This window comes from Leucoraja erinacea, chromosome 5 (assembly GCF_028641065.1).
Source record: "Leucoraja erinacea ecotype New England chromosome 5, Leri_hhj_1, whole genome shotgun sequence".
In the NCBI taxonomy this organism is placed as follows: domain Eukaryota; kingdom Metazoa; phylum Chordata; class Chondrichthyes; order Rajiformes; family Rajidae; genus Leucoraja; species Leucoraja erinaceus.
Genome location: NC_073381.1, coordinates 719,969 through 737,980, shown reverse-complemented (window position 1 = coordinate 737,980; position 18,012 = coordinate 719,969). Strand labels below are relative to the sequence as shown.

Genomic DNA, 18,012 nt, shown 5'->3' with positions numbered 1-18,012 from the left:
ACCTGGACAAAAGAACTTTGCTTATTGTCAAGAATGCCCCTGGGCATCTGGTTGAAACCAAGGATGTGGCTGGTAACATCCATGTCCACTAACGCTGTTTCACCGTTGCAAGCCATACGCTAGATGCTATCACTATTGTAAATAAGCAAGCTGCACAATCTGGAGATCAAGATCATCTTTAATCAGTAACGACCTTATATCTGTACAGCATGTCGTTAGTTGTTAGTTCATCGTTACTGCTTCCAAGACTGATTAGTGTAGGAAGTGGGTGTTAGTATGAATCATACAGTAGGGTTGGGTTAGCGATGCTATTCTACTATGATTGGTTCACATGCAATAACCAATCTACATCCTTCCCCGTAAAGAGCGAATATAGTTAAACACACACGCAGCTAGAATTCAAACATACTCGCCATATCTGTCAAGGGGTCTACTAATACGGCCCGAACGCGTATGGACCAAGCCCTCTCCCCATTCGCCAGAAAGGTTAGAGGGAGGCGGTGAACCCGGAAGTGAGAAAGCAGCAGGGGACACCCGTGGGGTGACCGACAGGGAAAGCATGCGGGAGAGGTAGTGTTGTTGTTAGTCATAGCCACCAGTCGTGGTGGAATAAGAGACATGCTGGAACTGGTGGTGGCCATGGCAGCAGACGGCTGGAACAGTAGAGGTGGAGCGAAAGGATCGGCTGGTGGTGGACATGGTTCCTTCACAGCCAGCAAATGTTGGAGGCTCCGACGGTACAAGGCGCCATCGATGTCAACAAGGTAGGATCGGGGTTTTTCGGACGGGCCAACAACGCAACCTAGGCGGGAATGTCCCACAGTAGTTTGCAAACGGACAACTTGGCCAGGTAGTAGTGGTTTAAGTGGTTTGCTGGACTTGTCATGAGATCATTTCTGGATGTCGTGTTTCTCCTGGATACACTTCTGGATCGTGGCTGGCTTCAGCACCTGTGGCACCAGCTTCTGCTGGGCAATTGGTATCGGACATCAGGCATTGGGCTGGTGAGCCCAGGACCCCGTCTCTAACGATGTTCTTGAGGTTTAAAAGGTTGAGATACACATCTGACTTGGCTAGGTGGGCGCATTCCATTAGCTGTTTAGCGCTTCTGACGGCTCGTTCAGCGAGCCCATTACTTTGTGAGTATTCGGGGCTGCTAGTGATGTGGTGGAAATTCCATCGGTTGGCAAAGTGTTTGAAGGCGTAACTGGTAAACTGTCTTCCGTTGTTGGTCTGCAAGTGGACAGGTGCGCCGAATGTGGAGAAGTGTTTCTGTAGCTTTTGAATGACCATCTCTGATATGATGGAAGGCAGTAAATCAAGTTTGAATCAGTTAGAATAGGAGTCGGCCAGGACTAGATAGTGTTTATCGTGCCACTTGAAAATGTTCGCCGCAAGCGACGTCCAGGGCAGTGCTGGTGGAGGTTGTTGTAGCATGGGCTGTCTCTGTTGGTGTGGCACCAGGCTGTGGCTCTTGTCCCGTATGTACTTGGCCATGCCAGTCCAGTAAAACATATTCTGTGCATGGGCCAGCGTGGCATCGGTGCCTGGTTGGCCGCTGTGTGTCTCTTTGTAGTATTTGTCACGTAGTGATGAAGGGATTACGACTTTGAGGCCCTTAACTATGCCACCGTCCTGTATTACCAGTTCATCACGGACTAAGAAGAACAGCTGCACCTCCAGCGGTGTGCTGGATTGCCTGTTCTGGCCAGCCTCTTTATTATGGATGAGAGTAGCTGGAGGGTGGCGTCGGTGGCTGTGTGTTCGGCTAGACGGCGCAATTGTTTTGTTGGAACAAAGTCAATGCTGAGAACCGTAAACCCGTCCTGTTCGTAGGGTTGTCGTTCGTTGGATGCCAGTGGTGCGCGAGAGAGGGTGTCAGCCACGAGCATGCACTTACCCTTTTTGTAAACAAGTTTGAAGTTAAACCACGAAACCGTGCAGATGCTGCGTGGATTGGTTTATTGAGGATGGTCACCAGAGGTTGGTGGTCTGTCTCGACCGTGAAAACATTCTCAAAAAGACAAAGTCCTTGCATTTAGAACAAGCGAAGACCACAGCCAGCAGCTCTTTCTCGATTTGCGCGTAGCGCTGTTCGGTGTCCGTCATGGTGCGGGAGGCATAGGAGACAGGACGTAAAGTCCCATTGGCAGATGATTGTAGGCAGGCGGCGCCGAGTCTGTAGCATGAGGCATCGCAGGTCAAAGGACGCCTCAGGTCGAAAAATGTCAAGGTGGGAGAGCTGGTCAGCCTTGATTTCAAAGCAACAAATGCCTTTTGGTGTTTAAGAAGGAACTGCAGATGCTGGAAAATCGAAGGTACACAAAAATGCTGGAGAAACTCAGCGGGTGCAGCAGCATCTATGGAGCGAAGGAAATAGGCAACGTTTCGGTCCGAAACCCTTCTTCTTCTGTTTCGGGCCGAAACCCTTCTTCAGTCTGAAGAAGGGTTTCGGCCCGAAACATTGCCTATTTCCTTCGCTCCGTAGATGCTGCTGCACCCGCTGAGTTTCTCCAGCATTTTTATGTACCAAATGCTTTTTGGTGTTGCTGGAACCAGGACCAGGCAGTATCCTTCCGGTGGGCGGCACGACTCACGTCGCAGCGGCCTCTGCAGTCCGTCTGTCTTTTTATTATTTTCTGTCTCGTTTCAATGTAGTTTTTATTTTATTTGTTTTGACGGGGTATGTGTGTGGGGGGCGGGGGGTGGGGAAACTTTAAAATCTTTCCCCTGCACGGGAGACCCGATCTTTTCTTTGTCGGGTCTCCGTTGTCGTTGTGGCTGCAACGTGGAGCGGCCTCCAGCAGGAACGACCTGGGGCTCCAGTCGCGGAGCTGCGGACTTACGTACCATCATGAAGCTGGCCGAGTCCGGAGCGGGTGGAGCGGTGGTGGCGCGCTGCTGTGACCCGGCCCCCGGAGATTCTGAGGCTTACCGCAGGTCTGGTGGACAGGAACACCGGGAGCCCGCGAGTCCCTGCTGGGAGACCGCTTTTCGGGGGCTTCCGCAACGGCGACTTCTCCCGCCCGAGTTGCGGGGTTGAAGATTACCTGGAGCGGGGCCTTACATCACCGCCCCGCGCGGCTTGGAATGGCTGCGGGACTTTGCTAGCGCCCGCCGGGGGCTCCAACAACAAGACCCAGAGCGTGGCCTTGCATCACCCGGCGTGGCTTTAATGGCCGCGGGACAATTACCATCGCCCGCCGGGGGCTTTGACTCTGACATCGGGGGGGAGAGGGGAGTGCAGGGGAGAGATATGTTTTTTGCCTTCCATCACAGCGAGGAGGAGATGCGCTGTGATGGATGTCTGTGTAAATTGTGTTGTGTCTTGGGTCTTTTTCTTTTTGTATGTATGACTGCAGAAACAACATTTCATTTGGACCTCAACGAGGTTCAAATGACAAATAAAATTGTATTGTATTGTAATGTATTGTATTATTTGTCTCAGAGGCAAACACAGTTCACTGAGGTTCGGTTTGAACTTTCCCAGATAGTTCACCATACCTAGGAATCGCTGCAGGCTAAGCACGTTGGTGGGGGCTGGCATCTCTGTGATGGCAGCAGTTTTTTTCGGATCTGGTTTTAGGCCATCAGAAGTGAAAACATGTCTGACATAAGTGACCTCTGGAAAACCTGAACTTGCACTTGTTAGGGTTGAATTTCAGGTTGATCTGACATGCCCGGTCCATGATAAGCTTTAGGTTGCTGTCATGCTCCATAAATCAGGATATCGTCTACGATGATGGCACACGGGAGACCCTGAAACAGCAGTTCCATGTTTCTCTGGAAGACTTCACTGGCTGAGTTAATGCCGAATGGCGTTCTGAGAAATTTAAATCTGCCAAATGGAGTGGCAAATGTGATCAGGTTTGATGACTCGTCTCTAGCGGTATCTGCCAAAACAAACTTTTTGCGTCAAGGACTGAAAATACGGTGGCTTGTCCGATCTGCACAGCGATGTCCTCGACAGTCCTCATAGGATAATGTGGACGCCTGATGGCAGCGTTCAAGTCTTTTGGATAAATGCATACGTGGAGCTTGTTTTTGTCCTTCTTAAGGGTGGCAACCATAGTGGAAACCCATTCAGTGGGTTCACTGATCTCGGCTAGTATGCCTACTAGGGAGACCATGTTCTTTAGTTCAGACTCGATTCTGTCTCTTATAGCGTGTGGCAGACGGTGAGGTGCACGGACAACTGGGTCAACATTGAGGTCAATGGATATCTTGTAGGTCACAGGCAACTTGCCTAGTATGCCATCAAACAGATCAGGGTATTATTGAGGATGGTATTTTTGAGGATGGTATTTTTTCCCCAGTAACTTTGTTCATCAGCTACCAAAGAACAGTCACAGGAACATCACAAGCCCCATCCAACTCAGTCTGCCAATCAAATACGAATAACATTTCTGCCTCTCCCCTTCCCCAAACACAAAACCACCATAAATTAGGACCACTAATGGATTACACACACCCTGCTCCTGCTCCTCCATACAAAGGAGATTGTGTATGATTTGATTATTATTTCAACTCACAATAGTAATCTTTCACGTGTATTTTATCGATGATTTGTCTTAAAATAGAATCTGTTTTTAACATCTTTTGAGGAAGTTTTGAAGACTCACAATCCTCTGAGAGAAAGCCCTTATGTTGAAACAGTCACTTCCACACACCCACCCCTCCCCCCAGTCCGTGTTGTTACTTGTCAATACCCCTCAGATCTTTTCTATTTCAGTTTGAATTGCAGTTTCAGTTTGAGTTGCAGACAGTGAGGAATGTGGTGTAAAGATACAGCGGAATTTAAACCAGCTGCAGAAATGCGTGGAGAAATGGCAGATGGGGTTCAACCCGAGCAAGGGCGAGGTGATGCACTTTGGGAGGTTGAATATAAGGAGGGTCAATACAGTTAATGCAAAACCCACAGCAACATTGATGTGCAGAGGGATCTTGGAGTCCCCAAGTTCAAAGCTCAATGAAGGGGGCAGCAAGTAAATATGGTGTAGGAGGTGAATGGTGTGCTTGCCTTCATTGCTAGGAGCACTGAATATAAGAGTCAGGAAAATGATACAGCTCTGTTAAGTCGCATTTGGAATATTGCGTGCAGTTCTGGTTGTCCCAGGAAAGATATGGAGGCTTTGGAGAGAGTGTAAAAGAGGTTTATCAGAATGCTGCCCTCAGTAGAGGATTTCAGCTCCAGGGAGAGGTTTGAATAGACTCGGATTGTTTTCCCTAGAACGTCAGAAGTTAAGGGAAACCTATTGGTATATAAGATTATGAGAGGCACAAATAGGGTGGACAGTCAGAACCTTTTTCTCCAGGGTGGAAATGCCCCACACAAGAGGGCATAGTTATAATGTGAGAAGGAGAACGTTTAATGAACATGTGCAGGGCAAGTTTGTTTTTTACACAGAGTAGTGGGAGCCGGGAATGCACTGGCGGGGATGGTGATGGAGGTAGATACAATAGTGGTATTTGAGAGGCTTTTGGATAGGCACATGGAAGTGCAGTGAATATAGGGATATGGATCATGCACACAGGCAGATGAAATCAGTTCAACTTGGCACAAACATTGTGGACTGAAGGGCCCATTTCTGTGTTGGACAGTTCAATGCTCTTGTTGTATTTAGTTTATTTTAGTTTAGAGATACAGCTTGGAAACAGGCCAACCGAGTCTGCACCTACCAGCAATCACCAATACACTAGTACTATCGTACCTACTAGGGACAATTTACAGAAGCCAATTAACCTACAAACCTGCATGTCTTTGAATGTGGGAGGAATCCCACATTCTTTTCAAAGACTATGATCATGCCAAATTGTAGAGAAGATTTTGCAAGGATGTTGCCAGGACTTAGCTATATAGGTAGAGGTCAGGCAGGCTAGCAATTTATTCTTTGGAATGCAGGAGCTGAGGGGTGATCTAACAGATCATAAGGAGAATTGATGGGGTGAATGGATGGTTATGCAGCATGGAAGCAGGCCTTCAACTTGCCCACGCCGCCCAAGATGCCCTGTCTCCACTAGTCCTACCAACCTGCGTTTGGCCCAAATACTTCTAAACCTTTCCTATCCATGTATCTGTTCAAATGTCTTTTAAATGTTGTGATAGTACCTGTCTCAACTACTTCCTTTGACAGCTTGTTCCATATCATAATCATAATCACAATCATGTTATTAGCCAAGTATGTTTTGCAAAATACGAGGAACTTGATTTGCCATACAGTCATACCAATAAAAAGCAACAAGACACACAAAATACATTTTAACATAAAAATCCACCTCAGTGACTCCTCCACATTCCTCACTGTGATGGAAGGTGAAAAAAAAAGTTCAATCTCTTCCCTTTGTTCTCCCGCGATCGGGGGCCTCGAGCCTTCCATTGATGAGGCGATCTTCAACCCGTAGCCGGCGGTCGGGTCCTCCATGCCGGGGGGATCAAGCTCCGCATCAGGGGGGGGGGGTCTCAACTCCGCGCGCCGGGCCATCGACCCCGAGTCGGGGCTGGTCGAACCTTCTGCGTCATTGGAGCTTCCTGACATCAGTCTCTGCCTGAGACTGCGAGCTCTCGATGTTGAAATCCACAGGCTGTGGTTGGAGCATCGATCCCAGGCAAGGGATCGGCTCTGATGGCAAGTCCACGCCCCCGCGGTTGGGCTCAAAGTCAGTCCCGAGCAAGGCCTCCAGCTGCATAATGGTAGGCCGCAGAGTGACCGGAGATACGATCCGGAAAACAATCGCATCTCCGGCAAGGTAATATACCCACCACCCTTTGAATTAATAAGTTGGCCCTGATTCCTATTGAATCTTTCCCCTCTCACCTTAAACCTATGTTCTTTAGTTCTTGATTCCCCCGCTCTGGGGACTTTGAGTTGCTGTAAGGCAGTCCACGATTGCTTTTATACCTTTCCATGTGTGGACGTGCAAGTATATCATAATTGGCAAGTAGGAACTTATAATAAAGTTCTACCAACTCAATTTAATTAGGCTGGGATATGATTTTGACCAGTTTTGAAATTATGAAAGCTACGTAAAGTACATTAGTTAACAAAAAGTCTAGAGTAAAGCCCCATCACTGCAGAATTACATTTACAATGGTGGAGGACACAAATCTTCCGTCATTTTTCCCAACCTATTAATTCACTCACACATAAATTCAGTGACTACTAATTGTAAAACATGAAATGTGATATGCAATATCAATAAAAATGTGTTCATATAAATTTGTTTAATCAAGACCTTTGATTTGACATTTAATTTGTATATTATTAAAATACTACATCAATAAACTAATTTAACTAATTTGATATGTAGACAATTTATTATGTGTAATTATCTTTTTATTCAAGATGTACATTCTCTGACTTCATAAACAACATAGTAAAAGATAAATAATGCATGTTTGTTCACAAAGTACCATTACCATGAATGTCCCACAAGTAATCAAGATTTAGTCTATTAAATTTTGCAAAATATACACAGACCATAAACAGCTAACTGCCTATGTTTTACACAACATTGTCCAATGTCTATATCGTCCAACAATAATGTAAAATTGCAATTACATATCATATGCATTCTGCCTTTTTGTTAACTTACAACTTGTCCTGGTTGCTCGCCCCTTTTCCAAAATACGAGTTGCAGAGATTTTGGCGTCGGTAGCTATAGAAACTGTGCAACCAGAGGCGAAACAAGTCCTTGTGCTGGCGCACAGGCACCTGGGAATTGTAGTTCGATGATGACTCCGACCGCAATGTTTACACTACAGACGCTTGGTGCAGCCCTTTTTCTTTTACTTACCCCACTTTCATTTTCAAAGCAAAGCACTTACGTCAGGTCAAGAGCCAAGAGTGCTTTATTGTCGTATGTCCCAGATAGAACATTGAAATTATTACTTGCTGCAGCACGACATAATATGTAAACATAGTACTCTGTAAACAATATATTAAACGAGAAAAAAGGTTCAGCGTGTGTATTTCGCGTCTCGTCTTCTCTCTCTCTTTGTAGTGTATATATAATATATATAAAATATGTATATATATATACAGAGAGAGAGAGAGAGATCTATATATAGCTATATACCGTAAGGCTTATAGCTATATGTATATACTTAACATAGAAACATAGACAATAGGTGCAGGAGTAGGCCATTCGGCCCTTCGAGCCTGCACCGCCATTCAATATGATCATGGCTGACCATCCAACTCAGTATCCCGTACCTGCCTTCTCTCCATACCCCCTGATTCCCTTAGCCACAAGGGCCACATCTAACTCCCTCTTAAATATAGCCAATGAACTGGCCTCAACTACATTCTGTGGCAGTGAATTCCACAGATTCACCACTCTCTGTGTGAAAAATGTTTTTCTCATCTCGGTCCTAAGAGATTTCCCCCTTATCCTTAAACTGTGAGTTACATATATACTGATGTGTGATTTTCCAATATTTTCCAATGAACGTGTCACTGGTGTGTATATTCTTTCAGTGAGGGGAGATTGAGTTAAAGGTGCTCGGAGCAGCCCAATTTATTTTACTCTTTTATTTTTAAAAGCTAAAGCACTTAGGTTGGTAATGAAGGTCAGACAAAAATGCTGGAGAAACTCAGCGGGTGAGGCAGCATCGATGAAGCGAATGAATAGGTGGCGTTTCGGGTCGAGACCCTTCTTCAGTCACAGATGTGTGATTTTGCAACTGGTGTGTTTTGTTTTATTTTATTTCTCTCTCTCTCTCCAGCTGCCGTGTTGTGAGGGGGGAAGATTGCGTTTCCCTACCTGACACAAGTTGGCCTCATGGGCGACCCATAAGAGGGTCAGCCCCTCCTTGTCGGGCAGCTCGGTGTGGGGTTTGGTGTCCGTCGACAAGTTGACCGACTTCATCGTCAGTGAGGTGATTTCAAACTATGGCTGGACAGAAATCTGCTTTGGGGGGAGTTTTGGGGGTAGAAGAGGCGCTGGTTTCCCGCACGGCTGGCTGGTGGCCGTGAGGGGGATTTGACGGCCTGTTCGTCGGAGAGGAACCGGCGGCGATGGCCGACTCTCTCTTTCCCCCTTTCAGGGAGGCCGTCAGTGTTTGGATGGGTCGGCGGTGGATGAGGCTGGAGGTGGAGGAGGTGGCAGCTGTGAGTGGGGGGGGATTTCACGGCCTGTCTGACCGTGAGGGCGATGGTGATGGTGGACTCTCCCCTTCCCTCCCACTCTTTCCCCCACCCCCACCACCCCCTTTCCTTCCTTCCTCTCTCTCTCCTTTCAAGCTGTGCCTGGTTTTGGAGCAGTTACTGTCCCGCCCGGCGGTGGATGGGGATTTGGGGATTGTCAGGGCAGCCGTGAAAGGGATCTAACTTAAGGGCCTGTTCCGTTCGCCGGGTGAGGAAGCGGCGGCGATGGCCGACTCTCTCTCTCTCTCCCCCCCCCCCCCCCCTCTCCCCTCTCCTCCCACTCTCTCCCCTCAGGGAGGCTCTGCCGGGGGCGTCAGTGTTTGTAGTGTAGTATCCCACTCGGCAGTGAGTGAGTGAGTGTGTGAGGGAGGGTGGCGGTGGCAGCAGCCGTGAGGGAGATCTCACGGCCTGTGTTCGCCGGTGTGGACCGGGCGGTGATGGCGGACTCTCTCCCCTCCCCTCTCTCTCTATCTCTCTCTCTCTATCTCTCTCGCCCTTCAGAGAGGCTGTGTCAGTGTGTGTGTGTGTGTGTGGAGCAGTTACTGTCCCACCCGGCGGTGGATCGGGATGGTGAGGGGTCGATGGTGGAGTGAGGTGGTGGCAGTAGTTGAGGGGCGGGCAGGCGGGCGGGGACAGAGGCCGTTCTCCGCTGCCCGGGGTCGTCGCTCGCTCGCTCGCTCGAGCGCCGGCGGCGGCGGTGGCAGTTGGTGCCGCGCGCCCATTCAAACTGTCCCCCCCCCCCCCCCCCGCGCCCCGCCACCACCCCGCCCGGCCACCCCGGGAGCGCGAGCTGCTGCTGCTGCTGCTGTGTGTGTGTTGGAAGGAACTGCAGATGCTGGTTTAAGCCGAAGGTACAGGTAGACACAAAAAAAATGCCGGCGTGCGACTCAGTGGGACGGGCAGCATCTCCGGAGAGAAGGGATCGGATGGGCGACGTTTCGGGTCGAGAGCCTTGCTCAGACTCGCTGCTGGGGCCGCGCCCCCAACACTCCGGGTCGACCTCATCGCCCGCCCGCACCCTGTTCCTTCTCTCCCACACCCTCTGTAGTGCATATCCCCCCCCCCTTCCCTCCCCCTCTGTGGGGTGCACATCCCCCATCCCCCCCCACCATCTGTGGGTGCTCAACACCCTATGTGGGGTGCACATTCCCCTCCCCCCACTCTGTAGGATACAAGCCCTAGACATCCATAGAAATCCCCACCCTCTGTGGTAGGCCATTCCCCCCTTCCCCCCTGCATCTGTGGGTTCTCAATACTCTCTGTGGGCTGATCATCCCCCTCTCTATAAGGTACACAACCCCTCTCCCTCCCACACCCCCTGATCCCCTTGGCCCATCACCCCACATCTAACTCCCTGGAGTAAATATCCCCCAATCCCTTCAGGGGTGAACTACCCGCTGTGGCAGACACCCTCTGTGGGGTTCACATCACTCTGAGGTGTAAAAAACCCCCCCCCTTCTCATCCCCCTGAGGAAGAGGATCCCTGGTTTATCCTGCCAGCTGTGAACCCAGAATTCCTGGGACTTCCCCAACATTGGGAACAATCTTCCTGCATCTAGCCTGTCCAACCCCTTAAGAATTTTGTAAGTTTCTATAAAGATCCCCTCTCAATCTTCTCTCAAATTCTAGAGAGTATACAAGTCTATCCTTTCTTTCTTTCTTCATGACAGTCCTGACATCCCAGGAATCAGTCTCCCCCACCCCCTGTAGTGCATATCCCCCCCTTCCATCCCCCCCTGTGGGGGGCACATCCCCCATCCACCCCCACCATCTGTGGGTGCTCTTAAACATCCCTATGTGCCTGTACATGAGCATATCCCCCCCCCCCCCACTCTGTAGCCTACACAAGCCCTCTCCTTCTTCCCACCTCTGTGGTGCACAACTCCCACCCCCACCATCTGTGGGTGCACAACACCCCTCTCTGTGGTATATTAAAAATCCCCTGTACATCTCATTTAAAGTCATAGTATAGGGTACACAACCCCTCAACCCCCTCCCACACCCTCTGTGAGGTGCTCAACCCATCACCCCTCCCCCACTCTCTGGAGTGCACATCCCCGCTCCCTTCAGAGGGTGATGTCAACGCCTCCCAACACCCTCTGTGGGGTGCACATCGCCCTCTGAGGGGTACACACACATCCCCCCCAATTCCCCACTGAGGAAGAGGATCCCTGGTGTAAATGCCACCAAAAGAAAGGCAGAATTTGTGTGGTTGCTAGGAATTGTGGTTTACTCCGCAGCATCTGTGGACAGGCACAGCTTCTTAAACATATATAAGGGGATAGGAACAGGCCCGGGGTTACAATGTCTGCGCTGTACACCGAGGCCAACGTTTGTTAATCTAGGTATACAAAATGTTGGAGAAACTCAGCGGGTCTGCTGCTGCACCCGGAGAGTTTCTCCCTCCCGGATTTTTGTGTACCAGTCGATTTTCCAGCATCTGCAGTTCCTTCTTGAACTAATCTCATCTTGCTTTGTACAGACTCAATGGAGGGGAGCGTGGAACCGGTGATATTCCTGTGCCTATCTAAAAGCCTCTTCTTCAACGCTTCAATCCTATCCACTACCACCACCACCAGCAGTTTGTTCCAGGCACCCACTACTCTCTGTGGTATATTAAAAAAACGTGACCTGTACATCTCCTTTAAAGTCATAGTCACACAGCGTGGAGAAAGGCCCTTCAACCCAAGTGCCCACACCGACTAACACGTCCCACCTGCCTGCATTTGGCCCATATCCCTCTAAACCTATCCTATCCATGTACCTGTCTAATTGCTTCTTAAACATTGCGATAGTTCCTGCCTCAATTACTTCTAGTGGCTTGTTCCATACACCCACCATCCTTTGTGTGAAAAAAGTTACCCCTCAGATTCCTATTAAATCATTTCCCCTTCACCTTAAACCTACGTTCTCTGGTCCTCGATTCACCTACTCTTGGCAAGAGACTCTGCATCTACCCGATCTATTCCTCTCATGATTTTATACACCTCTATAAGCTCACCCGTCATCCTTCTGCTGTGATGTCACTTTACCTCTTTCCTCTCACTTTACCTCTCACTTGAAAGCCCTTTCATCTTTGACATTCCATTCTGGGTAAAGGGTTCTGAAGTCTACCCAATCTATGTCTCTTACTATTTTATCAACTTCTATCAGGACTGCACTCAGCCTCTGACACTAGAGAAAACAGTCCAAGTTTGTCTAACCTCTCCCTGTAGCTAATACTTTCGGAGACCTACTGTAGCTTCCTTTGTCCATCAACATTTCCCAATGTATACCATCTAAATAAGATACTGCAATTTATAATAATAATAATAACTTTATTTATAAAGCGCATTTAGACAACATCAGTTACCACAAAGTGCTGTACATGGGAAGTCAACAAAAAGTTATTACAAACTACTAAAACCATTAAGACGACAGGACTATAAAAACAGTAAAAATTAAAAGACATTAAAAGCACTAAAAACAGGAACAATGTCTCAGCCAGTGTCGAAAGACAGTGAATAAAAGTGAGTTTTTAGGGAGGATTTAAAGATGGACAGTGAAGGGGCCTGTCTGATCTGCAGCGGCAAGGTGTTCCAGAGTGCCGGGGCAGCAACAGAAAAGGCTCTATCCCCTCTGAGCTTCCGCTTAGACCTTGGTACCTTATCCCCTGTTCAAGTGGGTAACTTCACATTTCTTCACATTATACTGCATCTGTCATGTATGTGCTCATGTCAGCATGTCCACATACCCTTGAAAATCCTTTGCATTCTCCTTGCAACTCCAACCACAAACTCAGCAATGTTAGGCAAAAGAAAATGCTGAAATCATTCAGTAAGTCTATCGGCATCTGAATGAATGAATACGTTTATCGGCCAAGTATGTACACATACAAGGAATTTGCCTTGGTGCTCCGCTCGCAAGTAACAACACGACATACAGTAAACCATTAAGAATAAAACAAAACAAAAACAGAATGGACGTCAATTTGAAGACCTTTTGTCAGCAAACGGCCTTCTGAGTAATTTTAGCACTATGTTTTTATTTCAGATTATTCAGAATCTGCAAACTTTGATTTTTCTTTAATTTAAAAACAATACATTGTATTCCCTCATTCAATCATTTGACGAGCTAGGGTCCAGCATTGATCCCAATGCTACTTCAGTAGCTAACAGGTTCCCATCCAAAAAGAGCTACACTCTGAAAATTGTGTGCAGACAGGACATGTTGTCAATCTATTAATTGCAATTTCATGTCCTTTGATGCTTCTTGATTGCTAATTATAGCCTACCCACTGAAATGTCTGAAGAAGCTCCCTAATGTATCATAGCCATCTCACTCCTCGGACGCTCCTAGTTTCCTGTGTTTAGTTTTGGGACTAGTTCCATTAAACTGTCGCTTCCTATGATAATGGAGAATTTGTCATGTTATGAGCACACTACCCCAAAGGATCCTGCACAACAACATGATTTGACTAACTCCTCGTCACACGGTACCAATTCCGGGAATAGAGTCATAGAGTGATACAGCGTGGAAACAGGCCCTTCGGCCAAACCTGCCCACACCGGCCAACATATCTTAGCTACTACACTAGTCCCATCTGCCCGCGTTTGGTCCATATACATCCAAACCTGTCCTATCCATGTACCTGTCCAGGGAATGTTTGTTTCCTGTGAATACAAGTAACTGGAAATGCTGGAATCCTGAGGAAAGCACACAGTACAGCCATTGTTCCTGACCCAAAAAATCGCCTAACCATTCCCTATACAAATTCTGTTCCCTACCGGGGTCCTCAACTCTTCAAACTCCTGAAAGCAACACAACAATTCTGTCAGATTTATATCATGTGTGTGTGGGTCTAGAGTGTGAACTGGTTGTGTCTATGTATGCTCTATAAGATCTGTTGGGATAAAATGCACAACACTGCTTTTCACTGTGCCTTGGTACATGTGAAATTATAAACCCACAGCTGTTCTTAAGAGTCTTAGATGTACTTAGCAAGTTGGACAGTACCCTTGGAGAGTGAACAGAAATGTTCAGGTTTCCAAGGTTTAATGAATGAATCAATTTATTGGCCAAGTATTCACATACAAGGAATTTGCCTTGGTACTCCGCCCACAAGTGACAACAACATACAGTGACAGTTAGGAATGACACATAAAGCATTAAACATTAATAATAAAACATTATTGATTAAACATATGAATTAAATAAAATACCAGAGCAAAAGGAGGCTACAGATTTTTGGTTATTGAGTCGAGCTACTACTTGTGGAGAAAAAAGCTGTTTTAATCAAAATTTTCTGCTTTTGATGTTTAATCAAAAGCAGGAAAATAAATCTAACATAGCAGTTACACAGAAGACGAAAGAGCAGCAGAACAAGTGGGAGGACTGTGATGTAGAAACGGATACCACAGTTAAAGACGGATGAAGGTTAGTTAATTGCAGATAATTTGTCTGGAGGTGGCGCCAGTAGGTGGAGAGAAGAATGGGGAGAGGACAGAATGAAACAACTACTGACTAGAGTTATAAAGGATATCTTTGTAAAACTTACTTTATGTTTTCTCTGTTGCAGGAGTTGCTTCCAATCTGGTCTTGGAGAATGATGATGTGGTAACACTGTCAAGAATCTGCTGAGCTGCCACCATGCGAACAGTACAGCCAATTATTAGCTGTGTACAGAAACTGGTTCTGTATGAAACTCGAGCAGTGCGTTCAACTTTTGAACAGTTTGTTGATTTGTTTGATTGAGTGAATACTGTGCTAATGTTGCTGCTTTGAGCAAGTAGAATTGTGCTGCTTATATTGAGTGTGTTGGGCCCGTGGAACTGTTTGGTTGTGACCAGAGAGTTATTTTTTGCAATGAATCTTTGGTGTTAATAGGGAGGACGTGCAGACTTCACACAATCAGCACCCGAGGTCAGGATCAAACCCTGGTCTCTGGCACTGTGAGGCAGCAGCTCTACCAGCTGCGCCACTGTGCCGTCTGGATGTAGTGGTCTCTCTCTGTTGTTATTTACACTTATGCTCTTTAACACCATTCTCACCAAGACTCAGTCCACCCCAATCTATCGGGAAGGCAAATGCAATGTGATGGTAGCATTTACTTTGAGAGGACTGGAAGATAATAACAGCGATGTAATGCTGAGGCTTTATAAGGCACTTATATTGTGAACAGTTTTGGGCCCCATATCTGAGGAAGGGTGTGCTGGCATTGGAGAGGATCCAGAGGAGGATTACGAGAATGATCCCAGCATATACTGCACAAATTAGGCTTATGGAGCTGTGCTGGAGTAACTCAGCAGGTCAGACAACATCTCTGGAGAAAAGGAATAGGTGATGTTTCAGGTCGAGACCTTTCTGCTTCTTGTTTAACACCATGGAGTTATGTTTTGCAATGATTCGTTGGTGTTTGCATTTGGTTATTAATATGTTTGTTTTAATTCACTTGATCTAATGAAACCGATTGAAACTAATCGTCTTGAGTTGAGTTGCCTGTCATGCCTAAATGTTCCAGCAGTATATTATTTTAGTTTAGTGTAAAGATGCCCACCAAGACAATGCCAACCATCGTTTTATGTGAGACCAATTTCTCATCGACTTGTACAGACCCCTTGTGAGACCACACCTGGAGTATTGTGTGAGGTTTTGGTCCCCTAATTTGAGGAAGGACATTCGTGCTACTGAGGGAGTGCATCGTAGGTTTATAAGGTTAATTTCCGGGATGGCGGGACTGTCATATGCTGAGAGAATGGAGCAGCTGGGCTTGTACACTCTGGAGTTCATACTCCAAACGTACACACATGCTCTCTTTATCCAGGGTGCCTGGTCACTCAGTTGGTAGTATTTTCTTTTAAAGTGGAGCATCTTACTAAGGCTTCCTTCACAGCACCAGGTCAGAGTTGTACAACACAGGGGCAGCACAGTGGCAGAGCTGCTTCCTCACAACACCAGTGACCTGAGTTAACTTGCTATTTGAGGTGTACTGCAAGTCCTTGGAAAACTACTTCAGCTACTTCTCTCATCCTGGGAGCCATCTCTGCAGAGCACCACTATGATGACATTTGCAAGTCTTTGATGTACCAGCATAGACAGGTCTTTTGAGGAAAAGGGTGTTTGAATATTAATACCATAAACCTAGCATAACATGAGCAACAATGATGGCTGTCTCCATATGAATCTTAGACGTGAATTATTCAAACCTGGGGGGGGGGGGGGGGGGGGGGGGGGGGGGGGGGGGGGGGGGGGGGGGGGGGGGGGGGGGGGGGGGGGGGGGGGGGGGGGGGGGGGGGGGGGGGGGGGGGGGGGGGGGGGGGGGGGGGGGGGACACTAACACGGTCTCTACAAAGTCTTATAATAGTTCAATAGTGCTTTATTGTCACGTGCACAGTGAACTTTTTGCATATATTACACACTAGACTAAGTGGGACCCGTTGGGTCCCAGTCACACGGGAGGCCTGGTCCCCCAACGCAATATTCCACCGCTCACCCATAGTCCCTAACTGCGCAGGTGCAGCTCATTTCCCCATATCCCCCATCACTCCCTCCCCTTCCTCTTCATGTGTGGGAGGGGAGGAGAGGAGTGGTGTGTGTGGACAGAGTGGTGGATGAGGGGGAGAGAGGGTAGTGTGGGGGAAGGGGGCCATCCTCAGCTCCAGTAGGGACGCGATGGTGCAGGAAGGGGCGAACCGTCCTGGGTAGTGACAGTGGAAGAGACTAATCTGCGTGGCGCTGACTGGCAGAAGAGATCGATTTGCGCACGTGCGGTTTTAAAGATTTTTAAACCTCGCTAACTTTTACAACATTCAATCGGAATGAATGTTGATGCACTCGCAGCACAGGAGAATGGTGAGTGAACTGGCAAAAAATCGTAGAGCTAACGCAAACCATTTTTGCGCAAAAAGAAAGACCGCCAAACTGGAAGATAACAAGATCAGAGTTTTAGTTATGTATAGATCGATAGGCGGATGGGCCGCCATGTTTTCGCGCCATTATTCAGTCGAAAGTCTTCTTCCGGCCATCTTTGTGTCCCTCATTAAGAATAAGGGGCAAGCCATTTAGAACGGAGATGAGGAACAACTTTTTCACCCAGAGAGTTGTGAATCTGTGGAATTCTCTGCCTCGGAAGGCAGTGGAGGCTGATTCTATGGATACTTTCAAGAGAGAGTTAGATAGAGCTCTTAAAGATAGTGGAGTCAAGGGATATGGGGAGAAGGCAGGAACGGGGTACTGATTGTGGATGATCAGCCATGATCACAGTGAATGGCAGTGCTGGCTTGAAAGGCGAATGGCATACTGCACCTATTGTCTATTGTCCCGTGGGTGCCTCCTGCAGCCATCATTGAAGGGGCTGGAGGCATTACCCCGTTCACCCTCCTACCAGCCCTTGCTCCTCGTGACCGACGGCTCCAGCTCCCTCCCGATCACAGCGTCTGACGAGCCTTCAGGCACGTTGCCAGTCCCGTCGATCGTCGAGCCTTTGGGCGGTCCCCAATCCCGCCAAAATCACTGCAGGCAAATGTCAGTGTTCTCTGTCGGGTTATCATTCCTGAGAATTGATAGCTGAGTTACACTCTGTTCTCTAACTTGCATACCCAATATCTGGTTTAAAATTATAGTTGGCGGGCTCCTTGTGTGAATGCACCTATAGGCTGAGGCAAATTACTGGTCACCCCATCAGGCGGAAGTGTGGCACAGCGGTAGAGTTGCTGCCTTACAGCACTTGCAGCCCGGAGACCCGGGTTCGATCCCGATTAAGCGGACTGTCTGTAAGGAGTTTATATGTTCTCCCCGTGACCGCGTGCGTTTTCTCCGTGATTTTTGGTTTCCTCCCATGATCCAAAGACGTACAGGTTTGTCGGCAAATTAGCTTGATAAATGTAAA

The 18,012-nt window shown here is 47.8% G+C and overlaps 2 protein-coding genes across 9 annotated transcripts in view; one reads left to right on the top strand and one right to left on the bottom strand.

Annotated features, from left to right (window-relative positions):
* Nucleotides 1–8,901, bottom strand: part of ak9 (adenylate kinase 9) — a 162,514-nt gene extending 153,613 nt beyond the window's left edge. For all 4 annotated transcript variants that reach the window (XR_008723418.1, XM_055634956.1, XM_055634957.1 and 1 more), the window contains exon 1: nucleotides 8,764–8,901. Coding sequence is in view for 3 of the 4 variants with exons in the window: in XM_055634956.1 (XP_055490931.1) it covers nucleotides 8,764–8,868 (105 nt within the window). In the remaining variant the exon portion in view is untranslated. The remainder of the gene's footprint in view (nucleotides 1–8,763) is intronic.
* Nucleotides 8,567–18,012, top strand: part of fig4a (FIG4 phosphoinositide 5-phosphatase a) — a 70,552-nt gene continuing 61,106 nt past the window's right edge. Inside the window, exons 1-2 of one of the 5 annotated variants that reach the window (XM_055634965.1) lie at nucleotides 8,567–8,686; nucleotides 14,704–14,837. In XM_055634965.1, the coding sequence (XP_055490940.1) occupies nucleotides 14,775–14,837 (63 nt within the window). In that variant the 5' untranslated portion in view covers nucleotides 8,567–8,686; nucleotides 14,704–14,774. Of the gene's footprint in view, nucleotides 8,687–8,741; nucleotides 8,879–8,977; nucleotides 9,111–9,222; nucleotides 9,355–14,703; nucleotides 14,838–18,012 lie in introns of those variants that run through there. The other 4 variants (XM_055634962.1, XM_055634961.1, XM_055634963.1 and 1 more) reach the window with 4 other exon arrangements.